Source organism: Carcharhinus amblyrhynchos, chromosome 34 (assembly GCF_965287045.1).
Source record: "Carcharhinus amblyrhynchos chromosome 34, sCarAmb.v2.hapA, whole genome shotgun sequence".
NCBI lineage: Eukaryota > Metazoa > Chordata > Chondrichthyes > Carcharhiniformes > Carcharhinidae > Carcharhinus > Carcharhinus amblyrhynchos.
In genome coordinates, this window is record NC_137357.1 from 19,310,318 (window position 1) to 19,329,099 (window position 18,782).

The window sequence follows — 18,782 nt, forward strand, 5'->3', positions numbered from 1 at the left end:
TCAGCCATGCTCGATGTGGAGTGGTTCCTCGTGGTGCGCTAAGGCAGAATTTCATCCGTTTCCATGGCTAGTTGTTCCAGGAACAGGCCATGAGTCTGTCACCAGGAGCTTGTAGCTTGAAGGGCGTCACTCCGCATCCAACATGGCTGAGCAGGAGTTTCTCCCGTGCCACTCAACATAGAATCATCGATTCCTAGAATCCTACTGTGCAGAAGGAGGCCATTCGGCCCATCAAGTCTGCACCAACCACAATCCCATCCTAAGCCCTATCCCCATAACCCCATGCATTTACTCTAGCTTGGGCCCCTGACACTAAGGGGCAATTTAGCATGGCCAGTCCAGCTAACCTGCAAATTTTCAGACTGTTGGAGGAAACCAGAGTGCCTGAAGGAAACCCACGCAGACACGGGGAGAATGCACAGACTCTATACAGGAAGTGACCTGTATGGAGTCGAACCCGGGTCCCTGGCACTGTAAGGCAGCAGTGCTAATCACTGTGCCACCATGCTGCCCTCCTGGCTCTCCCACTCTTACAGTCAAGCCATTGGCATCTTTGGAAGGAAAATTCAGATTGACACTGAACCTTCTCAGCCACATTGTGAATGCAGATCCCTTAGCCCTCAATACCTGAGAACATAAGAACATAAGAACATAAGAAATAGGAGCAGGAGTAGCCATCTGGCCCTTCGAGCCTGCCCCGCCATTCAATAAGATCATGGTTCAAAGGACTTGAACCTAGAACTTCTGGCTCAGAGGCAGGCGCAGGATCCACTTTTCCACAGACCTCCAAGAGCCTTGTTAAAGGAATTGAGAGAAGATCCTTCCGTTACTCTTAGTGCTTCACAAAGGGGCATCCAGACTTGAAGCAGTCATCGAGTCATAGAGGTTTACAGCATGGAAACAAGCCCTTCGGCCCAACTTGTCCATGTCACCCCTTTTTTTAAAACCCCTATGGGCCCGCATTTGGCCCATATCCCTCCATACCCATCATACCCATGTAACTATCTCAATGTTTTTTAAGAGACAAAATTGTACTCGCCTCTATTACTACCTCTGGCAGCTTGTTCCAGACACTCACCACCCTCTGTGTGAAAAAATTGCCCCCTGGAAACTTTTGTATCTCTCCCCTCTCACCTTAAACCTATGTCCTCTAGTTTTAGACTCTTACCTTTGGGAAAAGATATTGACTATCTAGCTGATCTGTGCCCCTCATTATTTTGTAGACCTCTGTAAGATCACCCCTCAGCCTTCTACGCTCAAGAGAAACAAGTCCCAGTCTATCCAGCCTTTCCTTATAACTCAATCCATCAAGTCCCGGCAGCATCCTAGTAAATCTTTTCTGCACTCTTTCTAGTTTAATAATATCCTTTCTATAATAGGGTGACCAGAACTGTACAGTATTCCAAACGTGGCCTTACCAATGTCTTGTACAACTTCAACAAGACGCCCCAACTCCTGTATTCAGTGTTCTGACTGATGGAACCAAGCATGCCGAATGCCTTCTTCACCACTCTGTTGGTTCTATTCTCTCTCCACAGATGCTGTTAGACCTGCTGAGATTTTCCAGCATTTTCTGTTTCTGTTTCAGATTCCAGCATCCGCAACATTTTGCCTTCATCTTCCTTTACTGTCTGGCTCAGGTGCAGGCAGAAGCTGGTGCTCTGGCTCCTTTTCCTATTTTATTATTGACATTTTTTTAAAAAGTTGATGAAAGGGTGTCTTCACATTGAAGCATCTTCTCTGTAACTTGCCCTTTATTGCAGCATGCTGCTCTTGTCAAGCTGAAAAGTGTCTGATTGACTCTTTAGCTTTGAGAACCTGCCTTCCAGCCCTGAATTGCTCGGGGAACCCAGACTCCATGCCAGTGAAGAGGACAGAATCACAGGACCATGACTGTGAACCCACCGGGTATTTTGAGAAGAACTGGATCTGAACTCGAGCAAGCAAGACCTGTAGCCATATCTGGGTTTTAATCTAAAGACGAGTTTATTTACGCTATTGACAGCAGGTCACAGACGAGGCAAATCTCCTTTCAGATTTGTTTGTCTGCTATCCAGAGTACCTGACACGATGCCAGTGCTGTGTCATCATCCATTCTGTTAACCCTTTATACTGTACCAGCAAGCAGATAAAGTAGTAAAGCTTACTTGTTCGTGTCACAAGTAAGGCTTGTATTAACACTGCAATGAAGTTACTGTGAATTTTCCCGAGTCGCCACACTCCGGCACCTGTTTGGATACACCGAGGGAGAATTTCGCATGGCCAGTGCACCAAACTAGCATGTCTTTCGGACTGTGGGAGGGAATCGGAACACCCGGAGGGAACCCGCGCAGACACGAGGAGTATGTGCAGACTCCGCACAGTGACCCAAGCCGGGAATCGAACCTGGGTCCCTGATGCTGTGAGGCAACAGTGCTAACCACTGTATCATCGTGCCACCCAGATAAGAAAATACTCTGCCCTTGGAGTTTCTGACCTGGACTGTGACACTAATTTTACCTGCAAAGCTACATTAACTCACTGCAAGTGTGTTTCCTGGAAGGGTTGGTAAAAGTGCCTTGCAACTGTTTCATTCCTTGCCTTGCAGCCAGATATGTAATAACATATGATTTAGGCTCATTTAACTTTGAAGAGTGAATCGTAATCTCAGTTTCTTGTTAATGATAGTCTGTGTTGGTATCGTTAAGATTGAAAATAATACTACGTTGACTAGTCATAGTTTTGGGCTTCCGAAGTGGATGGAGAGACAGGGAGAAAAGGGAGCAGAGGAACAGGAGGAGGCTGTTCAAAGACTTGTCTCTGTACTGGCTTTCAGTGTGATTACAGCTGGTCACTACCTCAACTACATCCACTCACACCTGACAAAAATCAGTCTCAGTTTTCAATAGAAAGTAAGGCATACATTAACGCTGCAATGAAGTTACTGTGAAATTCCCCTGGTCGCCACGCTCCAGTGCCTGTTTGGGTCAACGCACCCTAACCAGGACATCTTTAGGGAGGTTGGACTGGAATGTAAACCAGCTCAGGGAGTCCTTCCTGTCTTACTCCTGCCCTCCGTGGAAACTGCATCTGCCCAATCCATGGCTGCTATCAATGTGAAAACATCTCAAAAACACAGGGTGAGAAGCCTCCCCCCTCATTGTCCCGAATTCACAGATGTCAACATAGCGACAGAGAAGCAGGAGGTGCCAATGCAAGCATGCCTGGAATGAATTCAGCACATATCCCGTCAGTTCAGCAATAGCTTCCTGACTCTGGAAATGATCCTGTCTGTTTCTGGGCAATTTATTTTTTGTTGCTGAGGCACATTGGTGTCCTAAGACTGGTGTCTCTTGTTTTATTCATTCATGGGATGTGGGAATCACTGGCTGGGCCAGCATTTTCTGACCCATTCCTGAGGGCATTTAAGAATCAACTACATAGCGCTGGGAGATTTCAGCGGAGTCCGATCTGTGGGATTAGCGTTGGGCATCCCGCCATGATAGTGTCTCCCAGCGCCAGAGTTCCAGCGCCGTCACCTCCACCCTAGAAATAGATGCGGAGCTGCATAAATTATGCTAATGTTGATTTTAATCTAATTTAAATGCTGTGAGGGAGCCCGGGACTGAAATCTCCGGGTTCGCTAGCCTCCCAAAACCAGTGCCAGCCTGGGCCCCATTGGCATTGTCCAAGGGGCAAAGTGTCAGTGGCCAGGGGGCACCTTTGCAGACCCATTGGGCATGAGGCAATGCCAAGGGAGCGGAGCCTCTGTGGGAGCAATCTGTGGGGGTTGGGGGGGGGGGGGTGCGGTGGTGTGTCAAGGCTGCAGGGGAGGGTGAGCAGTACATTGGTGGGGGAGGGATGAGGGCTGCTGGAACAAACAATGATTCCATGGTCATCAGTAGATTCGTAATTCCAGATTTTCTTATTGAATTCAAATTTTACCACCTGCCGTGGTGGGATTTGAACCCAGTTCACCAGAACATTACCCTGGGTCTCTGGATTACTGGGTCCAGTAATAATGCCACAACATCACTGTTTTCCCTGTGACAACCCAGGGGTGACGAGCTTAGCCCCTGACCGACTGCGCATTGAGAGAACCATGGAATTGTTACAGTGCAGAGGAACACATTCCACATTCATGTTCTGCAGTGGCTATTCGAATGAGCAGTTCACTCTCCTGCCTTCTCCCCACAACCCTGTACATTCTGCTTTTTCAGATAACCGTCTGATATCCTTTTCAATGCTTCCTTTAAACCTGCCTCCACCACACACACTCAGGCAGTACATGCCAGACCTTAAACACTCGCTGCGGCTATGTGATAACATTTTTTTTTCTCATTTTGCTTTTGCATCTTTTGCCAAGTATTTTAAATCTGTGCCCTCACATTCAGCAATGGCAAACCCACTTCAGTTCTTTGCCAAGCGAAATCATCAATCCTTTTCTTGTTTCCAATTGCCCGCCCACGTAAAATACTCTTTCGATTAGAGTTAGAGTACCGCATGCTGGTCTGTCCAAATTACAGGAGGGATGGAATCCCTACAGTACAGAAGGAGACTGTTCAGCCTGTTGTGCCTGCCCATCCAGGTCCTATCCTAGTAATCCCACGCAATCCCCCTGACACTAAGGGGCAATCCCACCCAGACCTGTTCCCTGCAACCCCAAGCATTTACCCCCGAGTCCCCTTAACCTGCACATCTTGGGACACAAAGGGGCAGTTTAGCATGGATGAACCACCTAACCTGCATATGCTTGGAGTGTGGGAGGAAACCAGAGTGCCCGGAGGAAACCCACACAGTCACCCCGAGGCCGGAGTTGAACCCGGGTCCCTGGTGCTGTGAGGGAGCAGTGCTAACCGCAGTATGAACACAACAGGGAAGGGGCAGAGAAGGTTTATGAAGATGTCAAGAGGAACGGAGAGCTTTAGCGATGAGAAAAAAAAAATAGATGGTCTGAGTTTGTTTCCTTTTGCCAGAGGGGCTGAGGGGAGATTTAACTGAGCGTGTAAAATGACAAGGGGCCATAAATCAAGTGGAAAAGAAGAACCTATTTTCATTAGCATAGAGGTATAAACTGGGGGCATAGATTTGAGATAACAGATGGAAGGGTTGGAGAGATGCTGTTTTTTCCGTGCAGAAGATTGACAGATCTGAAAGTCACCACCTGAAAGGTGACAGAGACACAAGCCCTTGGCATTTTAATAAAGCACTTGGTTACAGACTGAAGTGCCATAACCAACAGAGCTGCAGACCAAGAGATGAAAGGTGGGGTAAAGCTGGATGGCATTAGTAAAATGAGCACATCGTATGTACAAGTTTCAATTATCATTTCAAACATTACAAAAGTCCAAAGGTATCGCAATGCAGCCTACTTGTTTATACAGTGTATCTACAAGCACCCAGCTCAGTGGATGACTTATTGCACTGTTTATGATTCAGACACAAGTGTCCATTTGTAAAGAAACTTTTCCTGCTGGCACTAATTACTGCTGAGCCAAATTACCTCCTGATGAGTAAAAGCAAACTGCTGCGGATGCTGGAACCTGAAACCAAAAGAGAAAATGCTGGAAAATCCTGGCAGGTCTGGAAGGAGAAAAGAGCTCATGTTTCGCGTCCAGATGACCCTTTGTCAAAGCTAAAAGGCATAGAAAGCAGGAGGTATTTATACTGCAGGGGGAGGGAATGAAAGATGAATCAAAGCCACAGAAACCAGGGGAGAGGCTGCTAATGGCAGCCCATAGAGAGAATAGAGCGTGTGAATGGCCAAACGGCAGAGAAGCTGAAATCAGAGGGCAAGCCGTGACAGATGAAGATGTGGGGAGGAATGGATGGGAGAGAGATAAAATTGAGAAAAGGGAGGAAATGGGGAAACAAAGAGGCTGAAAAGTCCAGAAAGGGAGGATAAAATGTGGGGAAGAGCGGAGGGGGGAAGAAAGAGAGACAATAAAGAAATAAAAGGTAGACAACAGTTAAAAAGGAAATGAAATGAAGATGAAAGGGTGGAGGTGGAGTAGAGCAAATCATCTGAAGTTGTTGAATTTGATGTTGAGACGGGAAGGCTGGAAAGTGCCCAGCCGGAAGATGAGAGGCTGTTCCTCCAGTTTGTGTTGAGCTTCACTGGAACACTGCAGCAGGCCAAGGACAGACATGTGGGCATGGGAGCGGGCTCGTGTGTTCAAATGGCAAGCAACCGGAAGGTCAGGGTCCTGATTGTGCACAGACCCGGAGATGCTCAGCAAAGCCTTCTGCTGACCCTTTTCAATGTTCCTGTGAAGCAGGATACTGAAATAAAACCTGCTGAAATACTCAGCAGGTCAGGCAGCGTCTGAGGAGTATGAAACAGAGTTAACATTACTGATTGGCAAACGAGAGGTCATTGATCTGAGACGCTCACTCTCTTTCCCCACTCTGCAAATGTTCCTGGCCTGCTGCATACTTCCAGCAAAATGTTTTCATTGGCAACAAACTGATGGGTAAATTCACTCTGACTCACTCTGTACTTGTCTTTCTTTTTATCTTGGAGGGCTGAGCGTTCGAGAGGTCCTTATCAATGTTTCCCGACAGCAAGTGGAAGATTTTCACGGTCCGGAAGATTACTGGTGCCTCTGCGTAGCCTGGAGTCAACAGGGGACAACGAAGAGCAGGAAAGCCACAGTCCGAATAGCATGTAAGCAAGAGAGGGAATAAAAAACAGTGATTCCTGATCAACTATTTGCTTCACTTCAGCAATACGTGCACACATACACACACACAAACATACACTCAAACACACACACACACACAAACATACACTCAAACACACACACACAAACATACACTCAAACACACACATACACACACACACAAACATACACTCAAACACACACATACACACACACAAACATACACTCAAACACACATACACACACACACAAACATACACTCAAACACACACATACACACACACACACAAACATACACTCAAACACACACACACACAAACATACACTCAAACACACACATACACACACACACAAACATACACTCAAACACACACATACACACACACATAAACATACACTCAAACACACACATACACACACACACACACACACACAGGACTTTGCAGCTTTCCTATTGTTACACGGGCCATCCAGGTTTGGTTGCCGTAGGGTAACTAGTCCATCAAACTGTGATTCTCCCTGAATAATTCCACATTGCGAATGTGTAAATTACAGTGTACAGGCCACCTCCAGTGCAGCATTTGACTACAGGGCATGAATAATGCATAGGCCACTTTCTGTACTTTGACAGACTTATAACCACAAGCATTCCAGAATAAGCATTTCCGAGATGTCGTTTCCACTGGAAACTAGGCAGGATATTTCCCATCTCTGCTCGGTGCAGCCAAATCCTGATACTACAGAAGGAGGCCATTCAGCCCATTGAGTCAGCACCGACCACAATCCCATGCAGGCCCTATTCCCATAACCCTGTGTATTTACCCTGCTGATCCCCCAACACTAAGGGGCAAATTAGCATGGCTAATCCAACTGACCTGCCCATCTTTTGGAGTGTGGGAGGAAACTGGAGTGTGTCAGCATTTACAGGGGGTCCCCCAAGAGAGTGTGTCTGTATTTACAGGGGGTCCCAAAGGGAGTGTGTCGGTATTTACAGGGTGTCCTGAGAGAGTGTGTCAGTAATGACAGGGGGTCCCCGAGAGAGTGTGTCAGTAATGACAGGGGGTCCCCGAGAGAGTGTGTCAGTATTGACAGGGGGTCTCTGAGAGAGTGTGCCAGAAATGACAGGGGGTCTCTGAGAGAGTGTGCCAGTATTTACAGGGGGTCCTGAGAGAGTGTGCCAGTATTTACAGGAGATCCCGAGAGAGCATATCAGTATTTACACGGGGTCCCCGAGAAAGCGTGTTAGTATTTACAGGGGGTCCTGAGAGAGTGTGTCAGTATTTACAGGGGGTCCTGGGGAGTGTGTCAGTATTTACAGGAGGTCCCTGGGGAGTGTGTCAGTATTTACAGGGGGTCCCTGGGGAGTGTGTCAGTATTTACAGGGGGACCCCGGGGGTTGGGGGGGGGGGGGGGCGCGGGGGGGAGCGCGGGGTGGTTGGTGGGGGGGTGTCAGTATTTACAGGGGTCCTGAGAGAGTGTGTCAATATTTACAGCGGGTCCCTGGGGGGAGTGTGTCAGTATTTATAGTGGGTCCCTGAGAAAGTGTGTCAGTATTTACAGGGGGAATCCCCAAGAGAGTGTGTCAGTATTTACAGGAGGTCCCAAAAAGAGTGTGTCAGTATTTACAGGAGGTCCCAAAGAGAGTGTGTCAGTATTTACAGGAGGTCCCAAAGAGAGTGTGTCAGTATTTACAGGGGGTCCCGAGAGAGTGTGTCAGTATTTACAGGAGGTTCCAAAGAGAGTGTGTCAGTATTTACAGCGGGTCCCTGGGGGGAGTGTGTCAGTATTTATAGTGGGTCCCCGAGAAAGTGTGTCAGTATTTACAGGGGGAATCCCCAAGAGAGTGTGTCAGTATTTACAGGGGGTCCCAAGAGAGTGTGTCAGTATTTACAGGAGGTTCCAAAGAGAGTGTGTCAGTATTTACAGGGGGTGTCCCCAAAAGAGCATGTCAATAGCCTTTCGGACCTCTCAGTATCAACGATCCCTGGGAATGTGTCCATATTTCCAGAGAGTCCTCAAGAGGGTCAAGGCATTGCAAGAGGTCCTCGGGACTGTGTCATGTTTACAAGTAATCCCTCAGTGTGCTATTTACAGGAGGCCATAGGAACATGTCCGTATTTGCAGCAGCTCCTTGGGCATGTGTCAATGTTTGCATGGCGTGGCACTCTAATCATATGCCCACAATAACCAGCCTGTTCATGAATCCTGACCAATTTCAGTTGGAGCTCTTTGCTCTGTGTCTCATGGTCAAAGTTTTCTAAAGAGCAAAGAACTGACAATGAAATGCTGAGACATACACAGATGATGCTGATGCTGCTTAAGAAGTCAGGCACTTTCTGCTAAGAAGAGACATGTGAGCGTCACAAATTGCGAAGGATTTGCTCTGATTAGACACTTCAAAGCCTTCAGAGTGTATGTTGCCTTTCCTAATCCTGTTGGGCTGTCCATTGTCCTGTGGCATTCTGAGTAAAATTGATGTTTGCAAGACACCATAATCAAGAGTGATGATAGGTCAGAAGAGAGAGTTAAGAGGATTCACATGAAATCAGCATTTCTACATTTAGCAGAAGAACCAAAACTACTGCAAACACTGTCACTCCAGTTGCCATGTCTGGTGGGCTGGGATTTCTGTTCATCTCCCCATGTTCGATTCTCAGTGTCCACCACACTCCTCACGATTGTTTGTCCAATTCAAAACTCATTGTGGCAATGAATCAGTCCAGTAGATTTTGCTGATTTGGGAAGGGGAGAGGGAGAGACTCTCCTGCGAAATTATGGAGCAAGTGTGGCACTTGTAAAAAATTGTCACCGATTAAGCAGTATTACCTATCTCTTACTCTCTTTGCGGATTTAAGCCCATGTCAAAGTTGGTCCACTGGGTCATGAATAATAATCAGAAAGATCTAGGTCTCACCTGGAATACAATCTCGCTGTTTATGGAGCTAACCAGAGAGTGGGCAGTATTAGACCTAGTATTTAGCAATGAGAGATTTAATTGATAACCTCATGGTGAAGGTCAGTGAGCTGAACCTGCTTCCCTGTTGATGGGAAATGGGAGGAGATGTTTTTAAAGAAGCTCCAGCAGGGGAACCCTGGTTCAAAGATAATCAGGCAGAGTCAACATGGTTTTGTGAAAGACTGTGGCCATCACACTTTGGGAAGGGTTTAGGAGTATGTGAGAGGATGTGGAAGAGGTTTAGGAAAATGATTCCAAGGATGGAAGATTTTTGGCAGCAGGTTTGGGTTGGTGGAGTGCTGATTGTTCTCCATGGAGAAGGGAGATTGAGGAGGGATTTTGATGTGGTGTATATGTTTGACAGGTTGAGGCACAGTAGACAAACGAGAGTTGTTCCCATTAGCTGATGAAACATACACACAGCAGGGTTCATTGATTTGACACAGTGGGTCGTGGTGACTTGGATCCACCAAGAGTGATGGAAACACAATGAATGGACAGTTTCAAAAATGAATAGAATGGAGCGTGGCAGCAATGGGGATAGAACAAAGGGATGGGACTGAATGGATTGTTCTACAGAGAACTGGCATGGAGTTCCCTGCTGCAGTGACTCAATAATTGTGACTTTTTTTAATTCATTCATGAGATGTAGGCATCACTGGCTGGACCAGCATTTAAGGACCATCATTTATTGCCCATTCCTGAGGGTATTGAAATTATTATTTCATTGCTGTGGATCTGGAGGTCAGACCAGGGTAAGAAAGACATATTTCCTTTCCTGAAGGACATCAGTGAACCAGATGGATTTTTAACAACAACATCATCAAAAGACTTGAAATCCAGATTCTTACTGAATCCAAATTTCTGTGGCGGTGGGATTTGAATCAGAGTCCAGTGACAGTACCAATAAACCCCTGGGCAGCACACTGCACAAATTCATCATTGATGCCATGAGTTTCTCCCTCTTTGCATTTTGTTGTGGTCAAAAAATGGACATTTTGGCCACGCACTACTGCAGGGGTGGCACAGTGGTTAGCACTGCTGCCTCACAGCACCAAGGTCGTGGGTTCAATTCCCAGCTTGGGTAACTTTCTGTGTGGAGTCTGCACGTTCTCCCCGTGTCTGCATGGGTTTTCCCCGGTTTCGTCTCACAGTCCTGGTTGGGTGCATTGTCCCGAGTAAACACCAGAGTGTGGTGACTCAGGGAATTTCACAGTAACTTCATTGCAGTGTTGATGTCAGCCTTACTTGTGACTAGTAAGTAAACTTTACTTTAGTTGGATCACTCTTCGATAATTGCTTTATTTTAAATTCTCAGGAGGTGAGTGTTGCTGGCAAGACCAGCATTTTTACTGCCCATCCTTTGTTAACCTGTGAAGATAGTCATGGATCAATTTTCTCCACCAGCTGTCACAGAACACTGTGAATAAAATCATTTCCCCGACAGTTTATATCCTTTTCAAAGAATTTGGCTCCTTATTTTTTTTACAGTAATGTTCATAAGACCTTGGAAGCCGTATTCATCCTTTATAATCAATGTCAATTCTCAAAATGATTGAAATGGTAGAATGAGACAGCACAGGAGGAGGTTAATGGGCCCATTACACCTGTGGCAATTCTTTGAAAGATTTCTCCAACTCGTCCCAATCTCCAGCCCTTTCTTCACAGCTGTGCAATTCCCCCCCCACTGACTCCCCCCACCGACTTCCCCCACCCCCCCATCCCCCCATCCCCACCCCTCTAAGTGTTCACCAATTTTTCTCTGAAACTTACACTTGAATCTACCTCAGCCACTGTTTCAGTCAGGGACTTCCAAATTATGACAAGTGGACTGAGGACAAAGTCCAAACAGAGTAACTGGGGCAGAAATAATTAGGTTTTAATTAAAAGCGCGTTGCCGTGTCACTTGCCAAGGCTTCGTGAAGCATCAGATGGTCGGTCTGGTTTGAAGAGCCAGCGCAGAAGGAGGCCATTTGGCCCATTGAGCTATCCAATTAAGCCCACCCCCCCATTGCTTTCTCCTCCTCTAAGATGCTGGATGTGGACAGATTCATTGGCACAATGCATCTGTTGATACCCCACCCACACGGGCATTCACTGCACATGCCACAGCAGTCGGTGTCAGCCAGGGGGGTACTTGAGAGAGTCGTGGTGGGATCTGAAGCTTCGACTGGACTGGAAGTGAAAGAGAGTCGAGAGTTCCAAATATATTTTGACAAAGGGTCATCCAGACTCAAAAGGCAGCTGGAGAGAGCACTTGGGGTGAATGGGATCAATGATTGTGGAGAGAAAGCAGGATTAGGCTATTGAGTTGGAAGATCAGCCATGATCATGATGAATGGTGGAGCAGGCTTGAAGGGCCAAATGGCCGCCTGCTGCTCCTATCTTCTCACTCTATGTTTCTAAAATGTTGGCTCTATTCTCTCCCCACAGAGTTTTCCCAGCATTTTATGTTTTTGTTTCAGAATCCTGCATCTGCAGTTTTTTGCCTTTGCCGCAAGACATTATTCTGATTACACATTTCTTCCCAACAGATTTAAGGAAGAACTTTGAGCAAGATCCACAGGCAAAAGAGGTTCCCCTGGAAGGGAAGATTATCTTGCACTGTCGTCCCCCTGAGGGAGTCCCTTCCGCTAAGGTAAAAAGCAGCTTTTGACTTTTAGTACACGGGCATAATGTAAGAAGCTTTTCACAAGGCGGACAGCCTCTTGATTATCCACACATGCCATGATCTGAAAAGTCGTTTTGCAGGAAGTTAGACTCCGATCATCCGGTTGAGTATTTTTATTTGATTTTCACAGACACAGCGTGATTAGTTAACTGGATTTCTGGTAGCTGGTGGAATCACGCAGCTTTTAGATTTAGCTCGGGCTCCCAGGGAGAAGCGGCAGCAAGCTGCTTTCCCAAGAGTAACTCATTTTTAAAATGGATAAAAAAAAAGTGAGCCTTGTCTGCCCCTGCTGGGAACTTGATTGGGTAAAAGAAAGCAGCATTCTCGTGCTTTATTGTCTTATCGCATCGCTGAGACGTCCCCTCGGTACGTCATTGAAAGGGGCCACATTGTTTCTGTAACTGTCACAGTCAAAGCATCAGCCGAGATGTTTGCACTGCACAATCCCACATCTGGAATTAAGAATCTACTGATGACCATGAAATCATTGTCGATTGTCTGCTTCACTGATATCCTTCAGGGAAGGAAATCTGATGTCCTTCCTTGGCCTGGCCTATGTGTGACTCCAGAACCACAGTGGTGTGGTTGACCCTCAACTGCCCTCCGAGGGATGGGCTTTAGCCTCCATCATCCTTTCAGACGGTGAACTCTAGCCCTTCACCGACCTCAGTGACAATCATTCTCCCCAGTACTGCCCTAATCCTTGATTTCTTCTCAAATCCTGGCTAATTCTCCAGAAGAGCAAGAAGTTCACAAAATTGGCTCAAGGCAGCACCTCAGGTTGGTCCGGCTATTGAAAGAACAACAAATAAAATCGGAAGACAGGGATGAGATTTAAAAGTCAACCGTTTGGGGTCTGAACTGCTGTTTTTCTTAAGGAATAAGGCAAGTGATAGGGTGAAATAATTAATGCAAGTGTTTAAAATCACCAGAGAACGGTGGAGCACAACGAAAGCAGGCAGTCAAGGACAGTGTGGACCGTCCTGTAGGTCTTGTTTAAAGGGTGTATGCAACTTGAGTTAATATGATCGGAACTGTTCCCTCACGGAGAGGGAACATTGACAGCCGTTGGTTAGTCCTGCATTTTCCAGATGTGTGTTTTGCCATTTCGAGAAAAGTGCTAAACTGACGCTTCCACTTCACCAGATTTCTTGTCAATGTTATTACAATGCTTCTGCTGCATTTAGCTTCTAATTGAATCCAAGGAATATTCCATTAAATGGCTAATTAGCCCACTTCATTTGTTGTCAGTGAAAGTGTCTTTGTGTTCCAACTCATTGAAAGGCTCTGTCCAATTCACAAAGGCTTCTGTTCCCTTCACATTCCTGTCCTTGTCAGACAAGGGAAAACTGCATAATTATGGGACGTCTTTGGTTTGTCCAGGGGGAATGAGGCAGTAAACACTCTGTCCATAATTAATTAAAAGTGTATATTCTGTCAGCTTGCATTTGCCAACTTTCCCAGGTAATTACATTTCAGGTTCCAGCAACGAGGTTTAACACACACCCATGTGCAGTACATTCAAAATCTTCCGGGAAGGTCCAATTGGATCACTTCAGGAAAGGGAATACCGTGCCCCTCCTTTGTCGAATAGGCCTGGGGCTCCAGAGCCTTGCACTAATCAATTTGAACCGCATTGGAAAAGCAGCCATCATAATCAAGAACCCCACACACTCTGGACATACTCTCTCCCACCTCCTTCCGTTGGGAAAAAGATACATAAATTTGAGCTCAGATACCAACCAACTCAAGAACAGCTTCTTCCCTGCTGCAGCTAGGTTGAAACACAACATTCTGCTTCTCTATGAATGGTATGCTTTGCCTGTATATCTCGCAAGCAACACTACTTCCCACCCGATACCAACGCATGTGACAATAATGAATCAAGTCAAAGAAAGGCACTGAGTCACTCACAAGCAATCTTAATGTGAACTGCTAATTTTATATTCCCTCCTGGAGATTTCCCCTGGCTGTTGAGTCCATAACCTGCAGACAGCCTCTGAATAGGGGGAAGGCCATTTAGGTCTGAGGTGAGGAGGAATGCCTATTTTCAATTCTCTACCCCACAGGACTATGGAAGCTCATGTCCAACACCGGAAAGCGATAGATTTCTAGACACTGATGACATCAATGGGTGGGGAAGAATGGCACAGAGGCAGATTGTTAACCATGATCTGTTTGAATGGTGCAGCAGGATCAATGGGCTGAAAGGCCTACTCCTACTCCCATGTCCCCATTCCATTTGGCCTCAAACCCTGCTTCATCAGAAGACAAGTCCATGGAAGGTTGATTTATTGTTTCTGTGACACGAAGTCACAACATTCATTTGAAGCGGTGGGATATACAAGATGGGCCGAATGGCCTCCTTCTGCCCTCTAACAATACTGGGATACGCTTCCATTCACTTAAGATGCATCACTGCTCACTCCCTTCATAACTGGACGACTTGCGGGGCCATTTGGGCAGCACGGTGGCCCGGTAGTTAGCACTGCTGCCTCACGGTGCCAGGGACCTGGGTTCGATGCTCGGTTCGGGTCACTGTCTGTATGGAGTTTGCACATTCTCCCCATGTCTGCATGGGTTTCCTCCAAATGTTCCAGTTTCCTCCCGCAATCCAAAGATGTGTAGGTTAGGTTGATTGGCCTGGGATTGTGGTTGGTACAGACTCAATGGGCCGAATGGCCTCTTCCTGTACTGTAGGGAGTCTATGATTTCATAGATCCAGTTGAGAATCAGCTGCATTGCTATGGGTGTGGAGTCACAGCTGGGCTGCATTGGTTCAGGGCAGCAGATCCCCTTCCTGACGGGACCTTAGATTTTGCAACAGTTTCCTGGTTTCATGGCCATCATGACTGGGACAAACCTTTCATTCCAGATTTATTAAGCTTCCTAATTTTCAATTTGCCAGCTGCCATGGTGGGGTTTGAACTTGTGTCACCAGGTCACGAGTTTGGCCTGTCTCCCTTACAAATCCCAGTAAAAATAATGACTGTGCCATCACATTCTCATTCAAAAAAATATGAATACTATTGACAAGCAGTTGCTTTTAATTATAATACAAGATTGTTTTGGCTGATTAAAGGCGGTTTAACCCATTGAACCCTCTGATTCCTTCTCCAATTATTCAGTCACAGACTCTCCCTTTCTCCGTATGTTAGTTATCAAATTTGAGGCTGTTTAAATCTCAGTCTGATAGCAACCTGCAGGCGTGATGCTTGTTATGTTGGATCTTGAAGTCTGCTCTGTGTCTGGTTCACGTTTGCTGCTTTCTCCCATTTGCAAAGGTCCACATCACTCATGGTCTTTGTTGGAAAATCAATGCACCGGCTCAAGCCATTTGGCCCGCCGCTGCCTCCACCACCCACCCCCTGGCATTTCTCATCTGAAATCGCTGTCGGAGTGTGTTCTTTATTGAAGACTTTGCTGAATCATGGAGTGCAGAACAGGCCCTTTGCCCTATCGAGTCTGCACCGACTCATGAGAAACAGGCCAGCACAGTGGTTAGCACTGCTGCCTCACAGCGTCAGGGACCCGGGTTCAATTCCCAGCGTCGGAATCTCTGTCTGTGTAGAGTTTGCACGTTCTCCCCGTGTCTGCGTGGGTTTCCCCCGGCTTCTCCGGCTTCCTCCCACAATCCAAAAGACGTGCTGGTTAGGTGCATTGGCCGTGCTAAATTCTCCCTCAGTGGACCCGAACAGGCGCCAGAGTGTGGTGATTTTCACAGTAACCTCACTGTAGTGTTAATGTAAGCATGCTTGTGAAACTAATTTAACAAGATCAAAGTAAAACATCTGAACTCCCAACTCATCCCAATCACCATGTCTCAATCCCTTGAATCCCACCTAATCCCATCTGCTCCATAGCTTTCAATGTTATGATGTTATGACTTTAAAGGGTGTGGGGCAACCCACCTCTGCCACCCTCCCAGACAGCACATTCCAGATTGTCCTCCAGGTTTTTCCTCTCATCCCTCACCTTGAATCCATGTCCTATCGTGACTGACCCTTCAGCTGCTCCTTCCCCACTCTATCCATACCTCTGACCATCAATCATCACCCTCATCTATTTTACCTGCAGTAGAGGTTATCCAGCCTGGCCTTACTCCGTTGACTTTTCCCGTTGCGGTCACTTTGACTGGGTTGTTTTACGATATGATTCTTTGCCCTTATTCTGTTAACAGTCTGTGTCCCCTCCCCCAACAGCACCAGCAAAACATCCTGCCAGGGTGTTCATCCCATACTGGTTCAGATGGAAACCATCCTGGTTGCACATGCCCCACCTTCTCCAGAAAAGGTCTCAGAGATCCAGGAATCTAAAACCCTCCCATCCACACCAACTCTTACACCACACATACATCTGCCCTGTTCATCCCATTTGTGCTCATTCATGGACAGCACTGGGCTTAAAACAGAGATTACAACCCGAAAGGTCCAGCTTTAAAGTCTATTGCCTAACTCACTGAATTCTTGATGCAGCTGCCCGCAACCCCCCCCCCACCACACCCCCCCCCCGCCCTGTGTACAGACAGGGTGGTGCCATAAGCTTGGTTCTGAGTGCACTTCCTGGAGGAAACAGCGCCTTCAACAGCCTCCAAAATGGAATCCCAATTTGTGAGCAAGAGCCCAGGGGACTTCTGAACTACCTGTCGATATCTTGGACTGCTTCAAGTCCCTTCGGCTGCAGTGTGATCACCTTACTGTGCTCAGACTCACGGATGCTCGACAGAGACCCCAGCCGCCATTCCATCTCCAAAACTCAAGCTTCCAGGAGCTGCAGCTGGTTACACTTTCTGGAAACATCCACTGGAAATGTGCCTGGGCTCCCACATGGAGCAAGATGAGCAAACCACAGCTTCCAGCTCTCCCTCCATTCCTAAACCCTTTCAGACTATACAAAGAAATAATTCCCTACCCTTGCCTAAACAATGACATGCAATGACAGCTGCATCTGTTGATCTCACATTGCTTTCTGACCTGTTATGTCCGGTCAACCTCTGCCTCCACTGGACCTGTGGAGGTCGTAAGGGACGTAAGAACTGCAATACTTCGCTTCTTCCCTTCCCTAAACTCCCACACTTGGCTCTCACTTTGCAGCTTACGCCTTGACAAGAACAGCAAGATCTGTTCAGCAATGATATGAAAACTTATGGCATCTTTCATTTAAATGTGAATCCATTTATACCAGTGCGGACGACAAGGCTGATGCCTTGTTATTCTGAGCTTGGCTTCTCCACTGCAGAAACAAACTTGCATGGCCAGATACCCATGTTTTAAACTCTGCCAAGTTGGCAGAATTCCAGATCTCAGGATGTGTGTTGACTAAAAGTGATGGACTTGTTTGGAACTGAGTGCATGAAAATGATTGAGGTTGTGTCACAGGGAATTCACGGCGAGTGCCATATTGATGAGGAATTCTGTGATTTGTGCGTCACGTGAGATGGATTTGTCCATAGACACTTCCTTAGCACATTGGTCAGAACATTGAATATAAGAATTGGAACGTCTTGTTGAAACTGTCCAAGATATTGGTAAGGCCACACTTGGAATATTGTGTGCAGTTCTTGATGGTTTGAGTTAGAAGGAGAGGCTGGTTAGACTGGGCCTCTTTTCCCCTGGAGCATCGGAGGCTTGGAGTGATCATATAGAGGTCTATAAAATAATGAGGGGCACAGATCAGCTGTATAGTCAATATCTTTTCCCAAAAGTAGAGGAGTCTAAAACTCGAGGGCATAGGTTTAAGGTGAGAGCGGAGAGATACAAAAGGGTCCAGAGGGGTTCTTTTCTCACAGAGGGTAGTTGCTGAGTGTCTGGAATAAGTTGCCAGAGGTGGTAGGTGGGTACAGTTTTGCTTCTACAAAGCATTTTGACAGTTAGGTGGGTAAAATGGGTGTAGAGAGATATGGGCCAAATGCAGGCAATTGGGAATAGCTTAGTGGTTAAAAACTGGGCGGGCATGGACAAGTTGGCTTGTCTGACTGCTTGTATAGTGCCTGAACTGCAGCGACAGAATGCAATGGGGCAAGTGTGCGAACGCAGTGATAATGTCCCATCTGCTCTCTTCAGAGCTAGAGACCCCTGTGGAGAAACCAGCCACTTTGGAGGCACACACAGACATCACCACCTGCACTCAAAGCAGGCACGTGGACAGTTAACACATACTGCAGGAGTTGGTGCTACTGGGGAAGGGGGAGGGGGTTAGCAGTTCTGAGAAGCCAGCTGATGTAGAGTGAAGGCCCAGGCTGCTGGCTGCCTGCTTCACAGGGAGACAGAACTCCATGGGTCTGCATCCAAATTGAGTTCGTCACAGCAGCAGACCAATGACGGGGAGAAAGACCTTGCATTCAAATATGCCTTTCACAATGTCCCAAGATTCTTTACAACCAGTATTGAACTTTGAAACATAATCACTTCGACATCAAGTACAGCTTCTCACATCCTTTAGTTTGATCATGGCTGATCTGTATCTTAATTTTAATTGCCTGTCTTGGTTCCACATCTTCTGGTGAGCAAAATTG

The 18,782-nt window shown here is 46.8% G+C and overlaps 1 protein-coding gene across 1 annotated transcript in view; it reads left to right on the forward strand.

Annotated features, from left to right (window-relative positions):
- Window positions 1-18,782, forward strand: part of LOC145361196 (netrin receptor UNC5D-like) — a 473,587-nt gene that overhangs the window by 334,267 nt on the left and 120,538 nt on the right. The window contains exons 3-4 of the mRNA XM_080216836.1: window positions 6,503-6,646; window positions 12,132-12,235. Of these exons, the coding sequence (XP_080072962.1) occupies window positions 6,503-6,646; window positions 12,132-12,235 (248 nt within the window). The remainder of the gene's footprint in view (window positions 1-6,502; window positions 6,647-12,131; window positions 12,236-18,782) is intronic.